This window comes from Stigmatopora nigra, chromosome 14 (assembly GCF_051989575.1).
Source record: "Stigmatopora nigra isolate UIUO_SnigA chromosome 14, RoL_Snig_1.1, whole genome shotgun sequence".
Lineage (NCBI taxonomy): Eukaryota > Metazoa > Chordata > Actinopteri > Syngnathiformes > Syngnathidae > Stigmatopora > Stigmatopora nigra.
This window is the reverse complement of record NC_135521.1, coordinates 4,827,510-4,849,332: the sequence shown is the minus strand read 5'-3', so window position 1 is coordinate 4,849,332 and position 21,823 is coordinate 4,827,510. Positions and strand designations below refer to the sequence as shown.

At 37.7% G+C, this 21,823-nt stretch overlaps 1 protein-coding gene across 1 annotated transcript in view; it reads right to left on the bottom strand.

The window, feature by feature from the left end:
• Positions 1-17,391: 17,391 nt before the first annotated feature.
• The window catches only part of pcdh11 (protocadherin 11), a 108,789-nt gene continuing 104,357 nt past the window's right edge, over positions 17,392-21,823 (bottom strand). Inside the window, exon 7 of the mRNA XM_077732605.1 lies at positions 17,392-21,552. Within this exon, the coding sequence (XP_077588731.1) occupies positions 21,092-21,552 (461 nt within the window). The 3' untranslated portion in view covers positions 17,392-21,091. The remainder of the gene's footprint in view (positions 21,553-21,823) is intronic.

Genomic DNA, 21,823 nt, shown 5'->3' with positions numbered 1-21,823 from the left:
GTGCCAGTGTTAAATGTACACCGACATCGTCATTGTTTTCAGGCTGAAATGTGCACCACATGCTCGTCGAGACTACAGATAATAAGCGGAAGGGTGTATATCTCATTATCTACTGAAAATTCCGCTTCTCTGTGGGAGAAGACAATTTCCAAGGAATTTTGTTTGCCAATTATTTTTTCTCATCTAATTCTCAGCTCTTATTTTAGAGAAAAGAATCTCTGTAAATTGAGATTGAACCCTTGATCTCAGAACGGTGAGGAGGAAGTGCTAACTCACAGACGTTACGGAGATGCTGGATCCTTTCCCAGCCAACTGTGGGGCCCCTGAATTGGTTGGCAGCCAATCGCAGGGGACCCCGAGACCAACATATATTCAAATCTCATTGTCGGGATATCAGAATGTCAATCTACAGCTCAATCACACTGTAAACAGAACCTGCCATTTTAAAAATAATTAATTTCAACATCTTATTGTGTTACTTTGGTTACTAAAATTGTACAAAAATGAATCATTAAAAAAAATCCAAGTTTTGTCTCTCTAAATTGGATAATTTGCATTGGCGTATGGCTGATTTGAGTTAAGTGCATAGTCATGGAATAGACTAAACTCATATCCCAAGGCACCAGCATCTTATTATGATTATATTTAAGAGGAAACTAGTTGAATTGAAGCTCATTGGTTGGTATCATAAAGCACAAGCTGTATAATGCCCTTGTGGGATAGTAAGTTTTATGATGGAGTGATGTTTGTGTGTGGTGGCGCTCATTCATTACAATCCCTGGCGACTTGTTATATGGCAGCTGAGATGAGATGGATCACCTGCTTAAAGCAGCTGTTGCTGCAACACACAGGGCCGGTCGGCCCTCTGACAACAATGGCTACCTCCAGGACTGTGCAAAGTACGCATCTAGGGAGACACAAACACACAAAAGTCTTCACGGATAGTCTGGAATAGCCCCATGCACTTGTTTTCTTACGCCACCCCATTAAGGGGAAGCAGTCAATCCCTGTGAAGTACAGGCACCGACCAATCGTAGGGAACTGTTGAAAGATTTAAGATACAAAATGACCCGGCAAATAAATGTACCGAATGTAACCGACCATTTGTGTAGATACAAAATGTAAGAGCGATCCATTCAATGCGTGTTTCGTGCAACTTGAAAGGTGATAAACTGTGGGAATGAGGAATTCTCAAACATAGTCTTGAGGGTCTCCAGTGCCTCATTTTATTTTACATCATGGTGAGAACGGTAGCAGCACCTGCTTACCACTATTGATCAAGAATCTCTATTTGACAAGTCTTAGAGAAAGTGTGGCTTTTCTCTTCGCAGGCCAACCACCTACTACTTGAGTTCAAATTGGCTCAATCATACACACCTCCCTGTTTCCAACACCATGTGAATCTTTTACTCAAGGGAGGCCCGTTGACATTTAGCTCAGCCGCTATATGCGCTCCATCTATTCCCTCGGCAATTGAGGCTTGACAAAACATGCATGCATCCATTTCTGAAGTAAAATGGCGGTAAAGGCAGAAAATAATCCCTCGTGTGCCGCTTTATCCTCGTCAAGAGTCTACCAAGGCATCATTTTCACAAGACTAAAAGATTTTCCATGATTTCAAGCTATTGGGGGTGGGATATTTATGCTGCTAAATGCCATACACTATTTAATGTCAGCTTATTAGAACTCATTGTGAAAAAATAAGTTAAGAACGCTTTAAAATTTTCCAAACATCATTAGAACACACTGTACATGATATTAAATGATGCTACATTTGAATGGAGAAAAATTCCTACAGCTTACCTACTTGATATTCTATTTGAGAAGAAACTTTGGTTTGCATGAAGTACTTCATCTTTCTGCCAGCTCTCTCAAGGACACTGCAAAACCAATCTCTTGTTTGTCACTAATTAGCTATACTACATAATATGAGGTAGTTATATCAGTGCCAGATTAATTTCACCAAGCAATATGCTATAGAATTTAGTTTTTATAGCTCCCAGGTTAGAAAGTACTGCCTTTTTCAGGTATATTGTCTAGTATGTATGTATAACATCTGACAATATGTTAACTTGTATACGTGGTGTAAAAAAAAAATCTTTGGTGTTGCCAGAAAAATAATGACTCAAACAATATTGTTGACTTTGCTGTGTCAGCTCAAGGACTATATTGATTTTTTTTTCACTATAGGAAGATGAAATTGAATTTTTAGAGAATCGATTCTCTAGTAGTTATCTTGGAATATATGCTACCTGGGTGACATATTGTTTTTGTAAATGAAAACACGCCTAAAATTGCAGAAAATATCCATGCAAAAGTATTTTAACAAAGTCACAATTATCACATGATTGCATTCTAATGAGAACCTTCCACCATTTTGGCCATCTTGTGTACTGCATATAAAGGGATGTAAATAGTCGCAAAATAGAGGCTATATCAGAAGGGTTAAACTTGAAACTTAACTTGACATTCAAGGGCGCAACACTTTCTTGCGCATTACAGTTTTCGCAAAACAATCAACTGGTACAAGTGCCACTATTTTGATTAACTACAAGCAGGAATTACATGGTAAAATCCAGCCATGCGTTGAAACAACAGGAGTTCCCACTCCTCCATTTGCTGTGTAACAGATATCGTCAGCCAGTGAAAGTCGGTCATGTCTCTCATCCGAAAAGCGTGACCAAACATGGTCAAAGTCAAAAGGGAGGACAATGCCACGCTTCATGTGCAAACTTGGCTCATTGTCCTCATTGTGTGATGTGTAATAGAAAGACAATTTGTAATACGTGGCATTGGTAAAGGGATTAGGAAAGATGATTTACGTCCCACAGACATTTATCTTTCAAAGCAAATGAGTTCCTTTTCTCAGTCAGACAATAGAGAGCTGACAGACTCCTCCCTTAATCACTTTGAGCAAAAAAAGGGCTCACTAAACCGAAAATGAGGGTCTGTGTAATTCAGATCCTGATGAAGCCATTTCATTTTACATTAGCCTCCTGCTCTGAGTTAAGAGCATTTGCACTCTTCTATAAGCAAATCAAAGGTCAACTCAATGTGAAAGGGTTGCGGTGCTCTACCATTAAACATTTGCTTCATCTTTCCCCAAGCAGCAAAGTTGCAAGACGTGAGAAATATTGTTTTGTTTCTGTCTTTCCACCCTTCGGCCAATGCGCTATTTGTTGTCAAAGAGGTGAAGGTGATTCCATTTTTCTGAAATAGGGTGCCAAAAAAATAAAAAAAAATAAAAATAAACCCACACACCCACGAAAAAAATACTTCTGTTTACCACTGTCGCTTTTGAAAATGATTTGTTGCAATTGGTTACGGATACGGCTATAGGGCATTTTGTCGCTAAGAACCCTGGTCCAAAAAAAACCAACAACTTTTTGACCTTCCATTCCTGTCTGTAGTCCCGCTCATATGAATGACAGGTTTGAAAACACGCTCACTAACAAGTGATTGAACCTTGCTGACTGTGTTTACTGACGGGAAACTATACATTGTGTGCTAGGAGTTTGCAAGGCGTGCAAGGTTCTGACACAGTCAAGATAAACCCAATGAGACATTGGAGTCAAAGAAGTTCATACGATTGCCCATGACTTTCAACCTTGATGGTGGGGCTGAGGCGGGGGTGGTAATGGGAAGAGTGAAGGGTCTTGGAATAGTTAACACATGCTCAAGTATTCAGGCAGGGAGAGATTGATGGTCATGACTGCTACTGACCAATGAACGACTGGGGATGGGATCAAGTAATTGCTTTGGACCCAAATGCGGCCATAGCAGACAGCTGCTCATAGCAGGAGCCAATCAAATGCTTCCATTCCTGCTAGGACTCCAGTTGTTCGTATTCTGCTAAAGAATCTGCTTTGCTCTTGAGAGATTTGACTTTTTTTAGTTGCTGTGATAAGTTTGCTTTTGGGAAGTATACGTGCCACTTTGTTAGTGAACTTGCTGATATCTTTGGTAAAAAAAAACATGTATGTGAAGGATTTTTTTCCTTTTGTGATCTTTTTGGAAAGATATTACATTCAGATAACACAATTATTATTTAAAAATGCTGCAGACCTTAATTGGGAGTGTGCTGAGGTACAAATAGGCACCAACTACCACCGACACATCTCGTGGACACGTGTTTTCACCATTTATCTAGAAACATACTTCATGAATTTGCCAAGAAATCCTGAACATTTACAGGATGGCCATTCAAACTTTCTAAGCACTTTATAAAGTAAGACTTTTTGATCCGGCTTGCGCTTTTGCAGCGACAGCGAGTGTTTTAGCCAGTGAATATATTCTCCCGAAGAATTTATGAACATACAGCTGCTATCTACTTTGTAGTAGAATAGAAATGAAGTATTAATCTCTCCACCTCAAAGCAAGCCAACTTTAAACGAGCAGGTCTTGTTCCTGTGACACCACCACGATATTCTAATTCCAACAAAGTCCCCTCTCTGATCCCAGCTGTAGCTGGAAAGAAATCATGTAAATTTATTGGTGACATTGAAAGAGTTCTTTGCTATTCAAATGAGGCCTCCCTTGTCTGACGCTAAATACGACCACATACGGGCTGCTAATGCTAACCTCGCCGCAAACAGCTGTGACCCCATGCAGGAAGTCGGACAACTCACTTCCTGTGGCAAGCTGTGCCGCTGGCTCTCTTGGCCAAGGATGGCTTTCTAATTGGTGTCCTCTCACCTCTCTACTCTGAGATGCTCTTGCCTGACAGGTCTTGGCAGCAGGAGGAGATGTCCTTGGGGGGGGGAGTCAGATCAGACAAGAAAAATGGAATAGAACGTTTTTTGAGAAGTCAAATTAAGGGTGATTGCTATTATATATGGTTGGAGCTAAAATGACAAACATGAATTCCATAGAACCCAAATTGCAGTCCTTTCAAAAGGTGTTGCCATTTAATTGTATTATATATATGGCCTATTTTATAATTCAACATGTTGTCAAAAGTACTCTCAGATATTATTATTTTGTGCCTGAAACTCAAAATCACTCACGTATTGACAAAACTAACTTATTCTAAGATGACACCAGGCTAAAACTGTCTTTTCTACCCACCATGGGAGTGTACAACTTCTCGCTTTTGGACCAATAAAACTGGTAGAGCATTAAAGATCGACCATTCTATGTTTCAATTCAGCAAAACAAGACCAGTAAAAAAAACCACAGACCGTGATGGCACTTTGTTCATGCTACATATACACACTATTCTTAAAAAGACTTTACCCTCCCTATAATTGTGTTTTAATGCATTCTAGCATACTCATTGAAACACACAAAGGCCACTTTTATCAATGACTTACCAGCTGCACTTTTGACTTCAGGCTCATTTTGGGATTACGCATCCTCCGGCAGCTGATAACTTTATTATAGTTTTCTGTTTAAGTGGCAGAACCATCTGGAGCAAAATGTCACTGAGATCAGGAAGCTGCTAGTGGATTTGTGATCAAGAGAAGCGCTACTGGCACTTGTCAGCATTCAGAGTTGAGGGACTGACTTGGAGTCACCCTTTTGGGTTATTTACTCTTACGTTTTTTTGCGTTGTCGAGCGTGGAACGGACAAAGAGTAGGACCCTAATGCGGGTAAGTAATCGAGGACGTGGAATGGAACGCTCTAAACATAGCTTTAATAACTAAGGCAGGAATCTCCTGAAAATTACTTAGTACTTCGAAATAAATATGAAAATGTAATCTAGCATGGAAAGATATGGGGAAACGAGGAACTTGTAACGTGACACAACGCAAACAAACCAGATGATTCTAGAAAGGCAAACACACAGGGTTTAAATAGACTGACAAACACCTGATCACACAAGCAAAGGGAAACCATGAGGGACATAATTGGCAAAAAACATACAAATCATTCCAAAAACTCCTAACTACCCATAACATTTACAATTGTTTTTAATTTAAAAAAAAAAAACTTGATTCCCAGTTATACCCAGACTACTTCTATATTAATTTCTTATGTATTGATTATTTATTTGTCTATCTGTTGTTATTTGTGCACTGTCTTGAAAGCTTTACATCTCATTATACTTGTATAATAACAATAAAAGCATTCAATTCAATTAAGTAATACTAAATGGTATCGTAAAACACATCACCAAAGATCTAGAAAAAATAAATAAAACTAAGTAATGCCTATCCATTAAAGCCAATGTTTTCATGAGCTAAATTTCCAAATGTCAGGCCTGGGCAAAATTTAAAGGATAAATTATGAATAAACCACAGTGAGATGAGCATGAGCTCATCAGAAGGCCGAACAAGCAAAAAAAAATAATAATAAAAAAAATGAACATGACGGGGTGCATCACACAAGTCGTATTTTAACCCCTGTTAAGAAGAAGCAGTGAGGGGGGGGTGGGGTCATAACTGAAGCAGCTGTTCAGGCACGCAGGGGAAGTGACCTGCTCAGTAAACCATAAACAAGTGGGAGAAATATGTAAAAAAGGCTGCTGGCAGGCTGGATTTGCTATCGTAGAGTGCTTACCCGAGGGAGGTGATGTGTTGAACAAAGCACGCCATATGAAGCACGCGTATGTCACTGCGCTTGTTCATTGATATCGTTAGGGAAATTTAAAACAACTTTAGCGCTGTTAAATGACAAACAGCGGTCAAATTAAAGTTATATATTATTAAAATGTATGGAGATGAGTTAGCTCTCGTTTTTGTTAGTTTTAATTGATATTTAGGGAAGTTGCAATTTCTATTAAGGACATATGTATTGTATAGACTGGCTAATGAAAACATATTAAGGAATGTCTATATGTTATTTATAGTATGGATTAGAGAGGTAAAGATGAAGGGAGATTGATTTGTCGAAATAGTGAAATGCTACAAGTTTATATTATAACGTGGTTAGGGTGCGATGTATGTTCAAAGCTAAAACGTACATGTTTTTATTTGATGTTCAATCAATGTTACGGTAAAGACAGAAAAACAAGAAGAAAGGCATTTGTCTGGTTTCTGTGTTGTGTCAAAGAATGGTTATGTAAATAAAGTGATGCAATGGAATGTGACATCTTTTCAGAGCAAAACTTCAAACAGTGGCAGAGGGTGTGCATGTACATATGTAATTCAATATTGGCGTATGATTTGTTTTTCGAAATAATTTCTATCAAAAAAAAAAGCAAAGGCTCGGAACAATGAGCTCAATTCCTTTTGTTTCTTTTATGTCTTGTTTTTGACATTAACGTGTATGAAATGAGAGAACAGTTGCGCTATTATTACCACGTATTTGAATTTACTGGAAATGTGGTGCACACATTTTGACAAAATTCCCCAAAAATAGTTGTAAGAAAAGAGAAAAAAGAGATACTACTGGAAATAGACTGTGGTTGATACTTTAAATGGTGATTTAATATATATTTGGAGAAACAAATGCTCTTACACTGTGCTATATATTTACTGTTGATTGACATAGTAGATAAAATGGCAATATTTTCATAAAATCTGTGTTTTTTATGTATTTTTTTTATTTTCAAAAAGTGGTCAACAGAACAGCATAGAAAAATCTGCAAATAAGATTTGAGTTTTTGATAGATTACACCCCAAATTTGAAGCAAATGATGGAAATTAACCCTATAATTCAATCATTTTGCACGGTTTATATACATGACGACAGATGGTTTGAATGCATGAAGCATACATGGGAAAATATGCAGTGAGAAAAGCTATTGTTCAAGCAATTATTCTCTGAAGACAATGCTAATAGATTCCCCTTTTCAAGACCTTTGCTTTTCAAAAACATGCCTGGGTTTATTTCTACTGTGTGTCTCCGTGACAGTGACAAGGAAACCAATGCTGACCTTCATTTAGACTATGGAATGACAATACCATAGGGGAATAAGAATCGGAGGAAGAAAAAGCAGAAAATCAATAGCTCATTTTCCGCTTTTTTTGTAAAGGGATTTAAATGTTTGCTTCTATAAAGGTCGACAAGCCTCTGAGAACTCTTGCTCCACATCTACCAGATCTGGCCATCACATTTCTACTCTGTTCTTGGCAAAAAAAGCATCTGATAAGACCATTGAAATGTAATATATTACTGTATATTGGCTTTTGTAGAGACCTATTTGAGCAAATATTTTTGGCCTAGTGATTGACAGATGTATTCATGTCCCCAAAAATCAGTAAGACAATACTATTTTGTAATTCGTAAAGTTCTGTTAAAATCCCACTCATTTTAATCACTGATAAATCCACTGAAAACTACCCTTGTTCATTTGATAAAAAATTCCATTTAAAAATAAACCAGCTTGACCACCGACGCCCTTTTGTGTGTTCTGACAATAATTTGGTAGTTTCAGGAGATGGTATTGTTATGTCCACAGGAGACCACCCCATGTACCCTAATTTTCACCATTTCCCCCCCTAACCACTCGTCAAAGGGGACAAATGTCAAATTTGTTGCCTCTGGTAATCATGATGTCTTTTCCCAGCAGGAGACAAGGGTCAGAAACTTTAAGGACAAAATGCTGACATTTTTTCCCCGCGGGGTGATATAACTCAGTGGTCTCCAAACTATTCCAAAAAGGCTCGCCAGGGGTGAAGATATTCATTCCTAACAAACACAATGACGCCTTTTCACCAATCTTTGGTCTTACAAATGTTATTGGTGCATTGCAATCAGGTGATTTTAGTATTTCCTCTGATTTTTTTTAAACATTAACCTTATTTCTTAAACAGTTTGTGCTGTATCGGTTGTTACAAAAAGTCCTTAACAACTTTTTATCATAAACACAACTTACTGAACGTGGAACGGAAATAGTAATTTAAAGAAATAGACCGATCCTGATGATCAAAAATAACATTTTGTTCCACTATTTAATATAAGACTGGTAAAAATGAATGTATTTCTTTGCTAATCCTCACCAAGTTTGTACTTTTGACTTTTCAAGTACATGGGCATTGTAAAAAAGTAAAGTTATTACCACATTTCTTTCCATTTACATAAAAGAAAGTTGTATACACAATCTATATTGTCTTTAAAACTCAATTGTAGATTAGGCGAGCAATATTGTAAGTCAGTGTAATGGAATTTGGCTGTAGGTTTAGGATCAGCTGCAGACCAAACAGCATGGATAAAAAAATAAAAAAATGACAATAGCTACTTGAGGGATGCAATGTTTTTCTAATGAGTCTCCCTAAAAAAACAATACAGCAAAAGGCTATCTTTCAAAGCTCTAAATTAACATTACAGTATTTAGAAATCCAAATTCCTCCAGTCAACTAATACTGCGTTAATGCAGTATGCTGGATGCTAAATTACCAGTGTCTGCAAAAGCACCTGTTCCGTCTGTTTATTTGTGATATTGATGGCATAAGGATCAGAATCGGATAACAGATGCTTCCATCTAACTGCTTTGCAGGGCTAGTAATGAATCACGAAGCCCTTGAAGGGTAAGTGGCATTTGATACGTCCCAAGGTGGACAATTTCCTTTTTAGTCGTGAGGATTTTTTAAGGTACGCCCGCAGCAATACCGACGGAACGCCTCTTACTATTTGCTTTCACTATTTGAGGAGATGTAAGGCTTTAATTTGTAGGGGATGTGATGTTTTAACGGAGGTACGCTTGCTGCCTGTTGGATTTCTTGTTTATAGTGGTGCCTGTGCATCAGTGAAAATGACTGGAATACAGGGGAAGCTTTTATCTGAATAAGCAGCATCCTTTGCCCCTCGCAATTGACTCGCACACATCAGCCACTGTCTGATGTGATCAATTACCTTAGATGAAAGTGACAAGGCTACTGCACCTTTACAGTGTTGCATTTCCTACGCCAGGATCAGCTCTAGGAGTGATGGGGTGTCTCTGTCAGCGAATATATCTTTTGAAAATGCAGCTTCTCAGCTGTGACACAACACTCAAACAGCAACAGAGATGTGACTACGCTATGGAAGAGAGGTGTCTGTTATGAAATGACCCCATCATATATTAGTGGGAAAGAATGAGGTGTCAAAAAAGAAGTGGTAATAGACTGGAATACATTAAATGTTGTGGAGTGTCCACTGGAGCAGAACCAATTCTGCAGGCTTCTTTAAAGCTCACTCTCACTCACTCGTTTGAGAATCGCCAGTGCAGAGGGCGCAGCCATGTGTGTCTTAGAATTCCGAAAGGAGAGAACCTAAGCATGCCAAATTAATAAAAAAAAAAATTTATGTAGAGGAACATTCATGTAATTGCATGGAAAATATTGCAACTTTATCCTTCATTCATATTCCCAGTGGAACGTCGTTTTCTTCATGTTTTGCTGTACACAATTTGAACTTTTGTTAAGGAACACTATCTTATAACGGATTTGACTGCCTTTTTAATCTCCATTACAAAAATTTGCTTTTTAAAATTATTATTACTATCATTTCTTAAAAGACTACATAGATACATATAACAATACAGTTAATATATTGCCTATATAGTCTGTTGTTGCCGTTTTACTAGTACCAAATTTATAATGTTTGTTTTCTGATAAATAAAAAAAACTGCCAGCCAAAAGTACAACTTATCTTGCATTTGAACGTATATATATATATTTTTTCTGCGTTTAATAATCTGGTGCGACTTCTAGACCGAAAAATTCGGTGATGTTTACATGCAATTTTAAAGGCTGCTATTTATTTATTTATTTATTTATTTATTTATTTATTTATTTTAACTAAGGATACTTGCAAGTTTTTATATACTCTTTGTTCTGCTTCTGTTAATAGAATCCCCCTTCCCACCCTGCAAACATTCTATCTTGAGTGGGGCGAGAGAGCCAATGGCCAAAGCTATCAGGAACACAATTGCTTAATTTAGACTTCTGGTTGTCAATCCAAAGGAAGCCTGGCTTGGGTAAACAGAACATGCTCAGGGGTCAAGGTTGAGGTCGTCCTATTGGCTGAAAGAGATCAGCATCTAAAAAAGTCCATCGTTTTATAAAAATGTCTCAATTCTTGATCTGATATTGAGAAAATCATGTCAGAAATTATTCCCACTTAGAGACCTAATCAGAGGCATTCCCTGTTGCAAATAATTGAACATACGTATCAAACCTGAATGAAATTTAAAAAAAATATGATAAAAATATCAAATTTCTACTATCACTAGATTGAAAATTGTTCCTGTGTTCACTGATAATTTGATGTCTCGTGTTTTTCTACTAAAGTTTGTAAAATCAGTAACGGTAGGAAAGGAATTGGGTTGCCAGATAGAAAGGATGGTCTCCAGCTTAGTCAGACTGTAAAAGCTGCCGCTCTATTCAAAAATAAGATAACATATGTGTACGACCTACCAGAGCACAGTTTCTCTCGTTGAGTAAATCTCTTAGCATCATCTGTGAAAGCTGCTAGGATCTGTCTTGGTGTTCTTGGTGTTCTCTTTGGGAATGCTTCCACTTCTCAATGGATCCAAAGCACCATCTGAGAGGAGCTGGATTTGTGGCGTAAAAGTGGGCTGCCAAGAAGATGTCACACAGAGACGTCCATACAAATAGTTTCTTTTTCTCCCTGCAAAACAGTGCCGTTTGATACTTTATCTGATTGTACCATCGGATATAGCAGGAGTGGAGTAATATATATTTCAGACATAGCTTGAAAAAAATAGCCTGGAGGAAAAAAAATAGGTTACAATACAACATACATCTCGAAAAAGAGGAAAAACATATTTGCTGCCACACATAGAAAACTCGACAATATTTGATATGCCTGGAATTGATTAAGATGGTTAAGAAAATAAAAACAAATGAACTTAATGTCTTCACTCTCTCCATTGCACTATTTCATACATTTCTTCTCAAACCCACTTGACCTCAGTTATTGCTCGAAAAGGACACATTTTTTGGTTTGTTTGTTTGTTCTTCGTCTTTTTCTGGATTTTGTCAGCATGTCCCGACGTGAGCTAGTACACCGGCATCGTCATTCCGTCCAGACAGGATTGGTTCAAGTGTTAAAAAACTCTCTGAGTGAATCTCTGTCCATCTAATGGCATCAGAGGCTTGAGAAAGTCTCCGACCACAGACAGCACTCAATCAGCGCAAGCCTTCCAACTGACCTTGCGCTGCAATCATCCCGCTACAGGGGATTAGGCAATCACTCAAACCACCTGGAAAGGACTGTTTGTTCACATTTCAAAGATATATAAGTCATAGCACTCCCCTTTTCTCCACAGCAAGTCGGCGGATGCATCGAGAAGCCCCTGATTACGGAACAGCTCTCCACGGTGAAACATATTTACAGTGTTATCTGCTCATTTAAGTGCTACTGCTGTGTCGCTTGTTACTTTTTTATTTGCAGAATGAAGGCTTTCGGATACAGATGCTATACATGACAAGTAACATATCAATCTATTGGAGTATTTTGCAACAACTTTCCAGCCAAGACAACCTACTTTCTAACACATTCCAAACTACACCAACCAGAATTACAGACATAAGACGAGTATACATCATGAAACGCTGACTCTTTATTCAACACAATCATAATATACTTACGGAAAGCCTTAATCTGGTCTATGAATGGTCATAGGTGAATACAGAGGCTTATTGCGTATCTGCAATCTTGGAAGAGCTTTTAATTGTCATTCCTTTCACGATATGTGTTTAGTACATTCAACAGATGCGAACTTTCATCAGAAACTGCAAAAGAACGCGGACCCCTGAGCTAATAGCCCAATCTTTTAGCTTTGAGGTCCTTGTCTGTTGTCCCAGGTGCGATCAAATAGAAACCGCTGAATTTTTTGTCGTAACCATAAGAGAAAGAATACCAAACGTCCAAACCCTCCATCATAAACACGAGTGCACACTTCACAAAAGAACTCAACATGGAGCAACTAATCAATGGCAAAAAGGGAGTTACTTTTTAATTCAAGGGATAAACTCTCACTCTACCCATATCCCTAAACTCACTGCTAAATGCCAATTTGTTACAACAATTAGAAAGATTTGCTGCTGCTCTCGTTCACTCCTTCTAAAAAAAAGCTTTGTTTCAGCAGGAAAAGTCATGTTCTTGTTTCAAGTGGTCGTCCCCACATCCAATTACGGGAAAGCTAATTTTCACCTATGGTTGAATTTGCATTCTGTATGAGGCAAGTGACAGAGGTGTCAGTCATTAATCATGGTCCATTGAGGCCTGTCAGTTCACTGTCATGCTTGTCAAATGCCTGCCCTCTAAAACCCCCCCCAGTTATCAAATCCAGATCTCCGACCCACCTGTGAAGCCTGCTAGAGCTAGAGGTGACCTTGCTGGAACAGGTAGATTCGTAGTATGCTAGAGGTGAGTGTGTGCATGTGTTTTTTTTCTCCCTCTACAAATTTGTCCTTTGTCAGCATAATTAATTGGAGAATTTATTACTTTCTTACGTTAGTTGTTCAGATTCATTTTTAGAATTATCTGGTATCTTGTATTGATTTTTTTCTAGATTTCATGTGGGCCGGACCATTTTTGATATATATATTTTTAAATAAATGGATTAAATTAGCTGGATTAAAGGCCCTGAATATTCAGTTTTTTATAGATCTAAAACAAATTGGCGGCCCGAGGGCCAAATCTGGCCCGCCGCATCATTTTTGTGTGGCCCGGAAGAGTAAATGAGTGCCGAATTTCTGGTATAGGATTATTTTAGAAATTAAAATGAACGAATGAATATAGGTGTATATTCAATTTTTGGATTTCCCCCTTTTAAATCAATATTTTTTTTCTGTGTTTTTAGTTCAAAAATCATTTTGTAAAATCTAAAAAAGCTAAAATAAACATTGTTTTAGATCTATAAAAAACTGAATCAAATTCATTTATAAATAAAGACAAATGAAAATCATCAACATTAACATTTTTTTTGAACTTGGTGACAATGAATGTAAAAATAATAAATGCTTCATGTCACTTCCATTTCTCGGTCACTTCAGAAAACACCTCGATGTCCGTTATCTGCACACCGAATTGCTATATTGATTTTTCCCTCATTGTGTCTTCCCTTTCATCCCAGCATGCACTTTGCCTACCATTGTTCCGTTGATGGTCTTGCGAGTAAAGCACGGTTTGTCTTGAAAAATGCTACAATGCAAAGTCAAAATGTCCATTTAAGTGCTTTTGTGCATTTTGACTCAATTACTACACACGGAAAACATTCTTATCATCCCAGAAAGTTCAACAAAGTACATACAAAGTGCAGTGTTGCAAACTAAAGCAAGTTGCCAGAAAGGTTTTTAAATACATGCATCACTATATTTATATCAATTAACTTTCCGTTTAGTGTTTCTGTTATGTTTTTATGAAGGCATCACTGAATTGCCCGTTAAACGAGGCTTGACAATGATGCTTGCAACCACTTTGCCAGGCATCATAATTGACGGCCATGTTCCCCATACATATTTTGGTACGCATGTGGTCTGCGGATTGGTTGGTGGAAAAAAAAATGTTGGGATTCTAGTTAAGGAAGAAAAATTCTTACTTTTTGAGACATCCACAACGTGCTACGAGACGAGCGCCGTGCTTTGCATTTTGAAGGAGGATTATCTTTTTCATGTAGTCAGGGAAGAGAGACCAGAAACATGGTGTGCATGCAATTCAATGATCGAGACAACCTGGACAAGGACTACTACTTTATATGTCGAAACGACAGCAGCAAGGTTAGCCGCAGAGTTGAGGCCAATAATAACAATAATGATCGCACGTAAAGTAAACTTCATATCAATGAAGAATTTAATAGAAAAAGCAAAGAGAAAGAGAATATGGAGGCTATAATTTATTCTAGAAACTGAAACTCTATGCAAGAAATTGAAAATAATTCTCCTAGTTGCAATACTAAAAAGGAGACATAGTACTTGCGTCAGTTTTGGAGTTTCAGTTTCTCCCTGTTATTAATGAATAACTCATGGCATTGTCTATTCCATAATGTAACGTAAAAAAAAATAGAAAAAATAAAAAACTGAAAAGAAAAAAAACAACAACCCCCCCCCCCCCCCCCAAACCATTGAAATTCATTATTCAGAGACAGGATACGTCAACAGAATTGGTTTGTTTGATCTTCACGCTTTCAAAAAGGTAGGAAGGAGAAGCATCTCGCCACTGCAGAAACTCTAATAATATAGTCTGTACAGGAAGAGCTTCAGGGACATGCTACCTACCTTGATAGTGAATAAAAAGTCTCTCTATCTGTGCACGCATGTGTGTGTGTGTGTGGAACAGGCTTGTCAGTTACTGTGTGTAATGTTGTCTGTAGAAATGAAGCAATATTTGCCTGTGAAATACTTTGGATTTGTTCTTACCTGCTGAAGAAGTCTTGATTTCAGCTCAATTTCGTTATTCATTCTGGCCAATGCATCACTTTAAATGTATCTACTTTTTAGCTTTTAGAGGGACATCGTGATTGGACTGAAAAAAATGGAAATAGGAGAAGCAGCTGGTATTAATTAATTGAAATAATGAATGTAATAATTAAGGTAACTCATAAAATATGCATGTTGTTGTTCTTTAATGAAATACTTCACATCAATAAAACAAATGCGGTATCGCTGGAGGCTACTCACTTTTATTTGCCAAATGGTATTTGATGTCCTCGGCAACAGCTTCACATAATGTAATGTGAAGTAAACAAAAAGAAAGTTAGTCAATTGGCTGAACAGACAAAAAAAGTAAGCTTCCTGCGCTTGAAACTTAACAACAAATGAATGCCAGCAAAAGTGGTTCTATCAGTTCTTGAGTTTGGTGTTGGTTAAAGCTTTATTTTCGATCAATGACATTTTTTAATTTACATTGAGGTATTGGTATAATGTTAAAGCAGGATTTTGGTTGATAGAACCAGTGCAACTGAACTTATTTTGGACTGAAGAAAGGTGTAAGCTTTATGAAATTGATAATTTTGTAGGAATTTCCCAATGCGCAATACTGCCAAGAGAAAGCAGCCCTCGTTTAACGAGTCACTTGGACAAGTAAGCTTTTTTTTTTTTGCCAAATATAGCGACACTGAAGATAAGATCGATCAAGAAGTCTTTTGTGAATTCAAATTTGTCTATTGTTATTTTTAGACATTGATTGATAATTGGTTCCTACCATTTTATCCATATTCTGTTTGACAGTTCGAAGTAATTGATGGGCTTGTTTGAGAATGTGTGTACTACACCCAGCCATCTTTTGGATATGTTGTAAATGTCTCTGAAGCAGATTTCTCAATGATGATGAATAATTCACAGGAAATTATTTCAAAGGTCATTTTAGTAATTAGTTCCCTGCTGTTGACTAAACAGCCTCAAGGTATCTGATGGCCGGTTTAATTACAATTGGAAATTAGGGTAATGTTTGACAAGCTCTATATGTTCTCCCCGATACCTTAACAGATGACACTTGGAGAACAAAGTGGGCTTACAATAAGTTTGCTTGTTAGCAGATGGCAGTGGCGTGGTGGCTGCTTGTACGTGGGGAGCAGAAACAATCTGCTACCAACACAAAGTCCTTTCTGTCCAAATATGCAGTAATTGCTCTAAACCCAGATAGCTCTTGTTGGGTATGCATGTGTTTTGACAGTGGTGACATCCTTGGCACTGGCACTGTCACATTATTAGCCAATTACTGTGGGGAACTAATGGAGCAGGTCACAGAAGGGTCTCTCTGCGAGATTGTCTACTGAACATATGCTCATAATATGGCAAGTTGACACCGTCCGGGAAAGGCTGCGGCCTGTTACGAAGGAGATGACTTTAGTCTTGTTAGGAGTCGGAACGGGATTTGCATTTGTGAAGATGGGGGGGTCCACCTGCTGAGAGATTGCACAAAGGACACGTATCCCAGAGGCGTTGTTGTAGCTGCTGCACAGATTGCGGATGTTCACCTTTGGATAAAAGTTTGGGTGTTTTACCATTTGAGTGAAAACTCTCCAAAACTCGTACTGAGAGGGTTTGTAAGGTCAATAAAGGCCATCAGTCTTAATGGATGCTCGTTTTTTTTAAGATATATATATTTTAATGTAATGCACTTTACTGGAGTATGCTAAATATTGAAATGAGGTCATCTCTGAGCTATATCCAGTTTATGCTGTTCACATTGCTTGTGGGTTTTTAGGAGGTGAAATGATGATGATTTGGTTTTCAACCACAGTCTGTAGCATAGGCCATTGGAATCTAGGCAGTTTTTCTTCCATAAGGGTTACTGTATACTATCTCAGTGTGTGCTTCTTCGTGTATGCTGATCCAGTTAGCGTCTTACACGCTGCTACGATGTCTGGTCAGGATGTCAGCTGATCTTTGTGAAGCTACTCGCTACTACGGTAATTAAAGAAACAAAAACTTTTGCATGCAGTCTCTTGAAGATGGTCGAGTTCGTTTTTTTCTCCCCAAAATTATGAAGTCATTCGCAATTTAAACGGCAGAATGAAAATTCATTGACCAAGAAAAAAAAAACATCTCACCATATGGAGGTTCGTTTTTATCATTGTTAGTGGCGTATCTTACAAAGGCATAACAACACAGACATTATAGATTTAAATGACCGATACAAATTCGCTGGCAAGCACTAAAGCCTTCTTAAAGCAATCTGACTTCACTCACTGGTAACTAATTACAAGCATTTACTTACATGTCATTCTGATATAGGCTTTTTTTTTTTTTTTTACAAGACACATACAGTATGTGTAAATAAAATATTGTGGAAAGATTTGCCAATACAAGCAAACCTCCACCAGACACACGCATTCAATCAATAATATTGTGACATTTACATCGTAATAGAGATTACTGTCTCATCCTTCATACATGTATTTTTACTTTTAACCTTTCATTTATGTGTGCTTTGACTGTAACTTGTGTACTTACAGTTCTGTCCATTTGTAATATTGTTCTTAGGGGTGCTATTTACAGTGTCATTTCAAGGAATAAGTATACTCTATATAATGAGGTATAATTGAAGCCATAAATTGCCAAGATTACAACATTTGACTGTGTGTTCTCCATTTAACAATGCTTTAGTTCCATATGACAAACAGGTAGAGCGAATAACATTAATACTGAGACACTGAATCTAATGGTGGAAGCATCAACAACACAGTCAGAGCTAATAGGCCTGGTGGGAATCCAAACACTTCATGCAAAGTATGTCACAGGTTGAACGTGAAACACATTTGGTCTAAAAACTAAAGGCAGTTTAATATTTTTGTTGTGTATTCCAGCTACTTGAAATGGTGTCAAGAAATAAATTTGGAAAAAGAGAAATGGACGTTTAATCATGCGAAGCGGGGAGGGTGTGTGATTATTGACTATTTTAACTGCATTTCTGATGCAATTCTATTTAAATATGAACAGAAAAATATCATAGTCGTTTTGACCTTTTGTTGATAGGAAAAAAAAAATTCTGATGTACAAACAGCCCGAAAATAACATCTTTTCAGTATACGTCACCCTATTGATGCGTTGAAATGGTAATGCAGTTGCTGAGATTTGACAGCATATTATGTGGTAAAAAAAATAACATATATGCTCCTACGGTATATGGTGCATATTGTACATGTGAATGAATACATTTTATTCTATCATGAACATGTCTTAGAACTATGTGATACTATTTTATTCAGTAATATTCTCTTGGTGTGTGTGATATAAAGAGGGCAATTAGCGCTGACATCTTTCAAAATGTCCAATGGCCATGACACATGCGTTACTTATTCCCCCAAATTGTCATGAAAACCATTATTTTTGTCTAATGTCATCTCTGGAACGCCAACGGTTGGTAAATACGAAGTGAAATGCCTTTTACGAGCAATTTTGCTCAATCAGATTGATGTTCCCAATTATATATGCTCCTTTTGATTGAATATGTTTATGCCGTTTGCTGGAATTTGTTTCCCACAACAAAGAAATGCGATAGAAAAGTGACAAAGGACAGAAAGGAGGAAATGGGAGCTCATCGTGAGAAAAAAGGAAGATTGATTAAAATGCTTGTGTATTTGTTTGCTTTTAAATTGCATTAATTTTCATCAAATTGCTACCTCAACTAGAGGTTGACAGTCGCCCCAAGTTGAACGGATTCATTTCTCAGAGTGTTATTATACTGATTAACCATCTTTCCAAGGCACAGACATCGAATGTCATTGCAATAAATCATACTGTTCGGTCACAAAGCTTCTTTAAAACACTTCTGCTTATCAGAACAGTTTTCACAAGTGATTCAAATTCTTTTTCAATCACTTTCAAACATGTGCTCTCTTCATTTTTTGGTCCTACTAATATGAAATTTCTCGACAGAAGTAATTTTATGGTACACACGGCTCCAAAATAGCAATAATATTAATTAAAAATGACGTTGTGTGCTGTCATTCCATCGTAAACATAATTGGCTAATATTGAAACATACAGTCGCTGTACTGAAATAAAAAATGGTGAAGGATAACAATCTATTGTGTGTTTTGTGTAATGAGAAATGAAGAGTGGGAGCATATTAAGCAGTTTTTTGAGGTCCTAAACATTTGTCACTTTCCCACTTTTTTCCTGAAACACAATTAGGAACATCACACAAGAAAATAATAACAGTAGACTTTCAGTCAGCTGAATTTCTGGTTATTACGTGGAGAGTAAGAAAATTTGACCAAGAAAAAGAAAAAGACAAAATGTTTCCTAAACACATCCGTCTTCACATTTCAAGGCAAGATAACGAGACGACATTTAGTAGTGAGCACTTTTCCGAATTGAGCTGGCAGAGATGGAGGGAGCGTACACCATATGGGAAACATTTTGGATTTGTTTGTTTTACTCTTCATGGGTCTACTAGTCCTTGGTGAGAAAAGAATGATTACCATTGCTGTCTACCGCTGGCCTAGTTCTGCTTTTCAAATGTTTTCTTTTCACAGTTGCCCCGACCAAAATAGACTTGTGAAATATTTTCAGTCAAGACAAACGAAACATCTTCCACACCAAAGGACTTTCTTCTGCATATTATACAGAGCAATAATTCACTAGATCTCAAATAGAATCAACACCCAGGATCCCCAATTAGTATTTAGCCCAAATTAGCTCAATGCACCCAATGTAGCACATTTGCATTTTTTTCTGCGGCGGTAAATTGTCTTTTAGGACCAAGTTGCACTGGACAGGGCACAATGAGAAGAAGTACATTGTCTTTTTCTATTACTAAGTATACATCAATATTCTCAGATAAAATGTCACAGATAATTTTTGTACTGTTTTGGTAGCATACAAAATATATCTTGGCCAAGAAGATCCACTGTGGACTGTCAATTTTTTTAATCACTTAGCCCAAGGGTGTCAAACTCGGGTTGGTTCGTTTTTTTCTTAAATTGGATTAAAAGAACTGAATCAAAAGTCCTAAATAGTCATTTTTTAGAGATCTAAAGCAATGTTTATTTGAGCTTTTTTTTCTTAGTATTGGAAAATATCTTTTAATCATGTTTTTTTTAAATTTCAAATGGAAACAAAGTATTTCTTTAACGTGGAAAATGGAAAATATTTGTATATTTATTTTTAGATTTTATAAAATGCTTTTTGAACCAAAAACACAAAAGAAAAAATGGATTAAAAAAATTGCAATGAATGATTTTAAAAAGAGGAAAATCAGGAAATGTAATGTACATCTATAATCATTTAAATTTGACCCTAAAAGAGAAAGTCGGCACTCATGATCGACTTTCACGGGCCGCACAAAATGATGTGGCGGGCCAGATTTGGCCCTAGGGCCGCCACTTTGACACCCGTGACTTAGCCTGTTGCCACGATAAAATATTAGTTGGGTTAGCTTGGGTGAAGAAATAGCATAATGAATATTGAGCAGATCCATGTATCAATGCAAGTCCTCAAATTTCTTATGGTTTTCACTTTAAAATCAATAACGTGAAGGTTCGGCGATGATCCAAAAATAACCTTGGTGGAGGTCCATTATTCCATTGCTATTCATAGCAGTGACAATGTATAATAAACATTTGAGTCTTTCGGCTAACACCCGAAATGATGATGTCGTGGTTTAAAGTTTTAGCCTTTCAAATCCATTGGTTATTGTTTAAATGTTCCCATCAGTCCGAAGTTCCACACAAACACATTGATTCTATTCATTAAGTCATTGAAAAGAAGTGGAATGAAGTCACCTGGTCAGGATGTCAGGCCAATGTTCTTACAACTGGTGCTCATGTAGAAAGGAGCTGCTCCCCCCACCGCTCGCCGTCTGCTTTCCAGGGGATGAGAAACTGGCCAGGGGGATGACCTTGACGCTGTCCGCCTTCTTACTGCAGTGTCTGTCCAAGGTGTTGTAGAACTGCGGCCGGTTGAGCCCATTGTCCAGCTCGTCTTTTCTCGGCACGGGCCGTCCCAGCGTGTGCCGGCCATCCATGCTATTGAGGCCGCCCGTGTTGACCTTGACTCCCCGGGCGCAACTCTGTTGGAAGCCAAAGGACGGAAGCGTACCAGAAATGGCGGCGGACGTGGGGGTGGAGGCGGGGCTTCCACCGGCTGGACTGTGGAATTGGCTCAGGGTCGGGGGCATCCAGCAAGTGTCGGAATGGCCCAATATCAGACATTCTTGAGTGCAGGTCTCGGAGGCTTCGGCCAATGCTTTTTGGAGGTTCACTTCGATGGCTAGGGAAGAAAAAATAAACAAAGAGAAAGAAGTGAGAACACTTTTGTTTGATTGTGATGACTTATAAGGACATTATAAGGACATGACTTATAAGGACTCATAAGGACACTTATAGCCCAACACATCCTGATGCAACAACCACAAAATGAGAACTCTGAACTTTTGTGTCATTCCCTCTTTTTATCTGAAACCCAAATGTCTTTGGCATATACAACAAAAAAACCAAAGGAACTAGCTGTATATCAGTTTATAAATCTACATAAAAAAAAT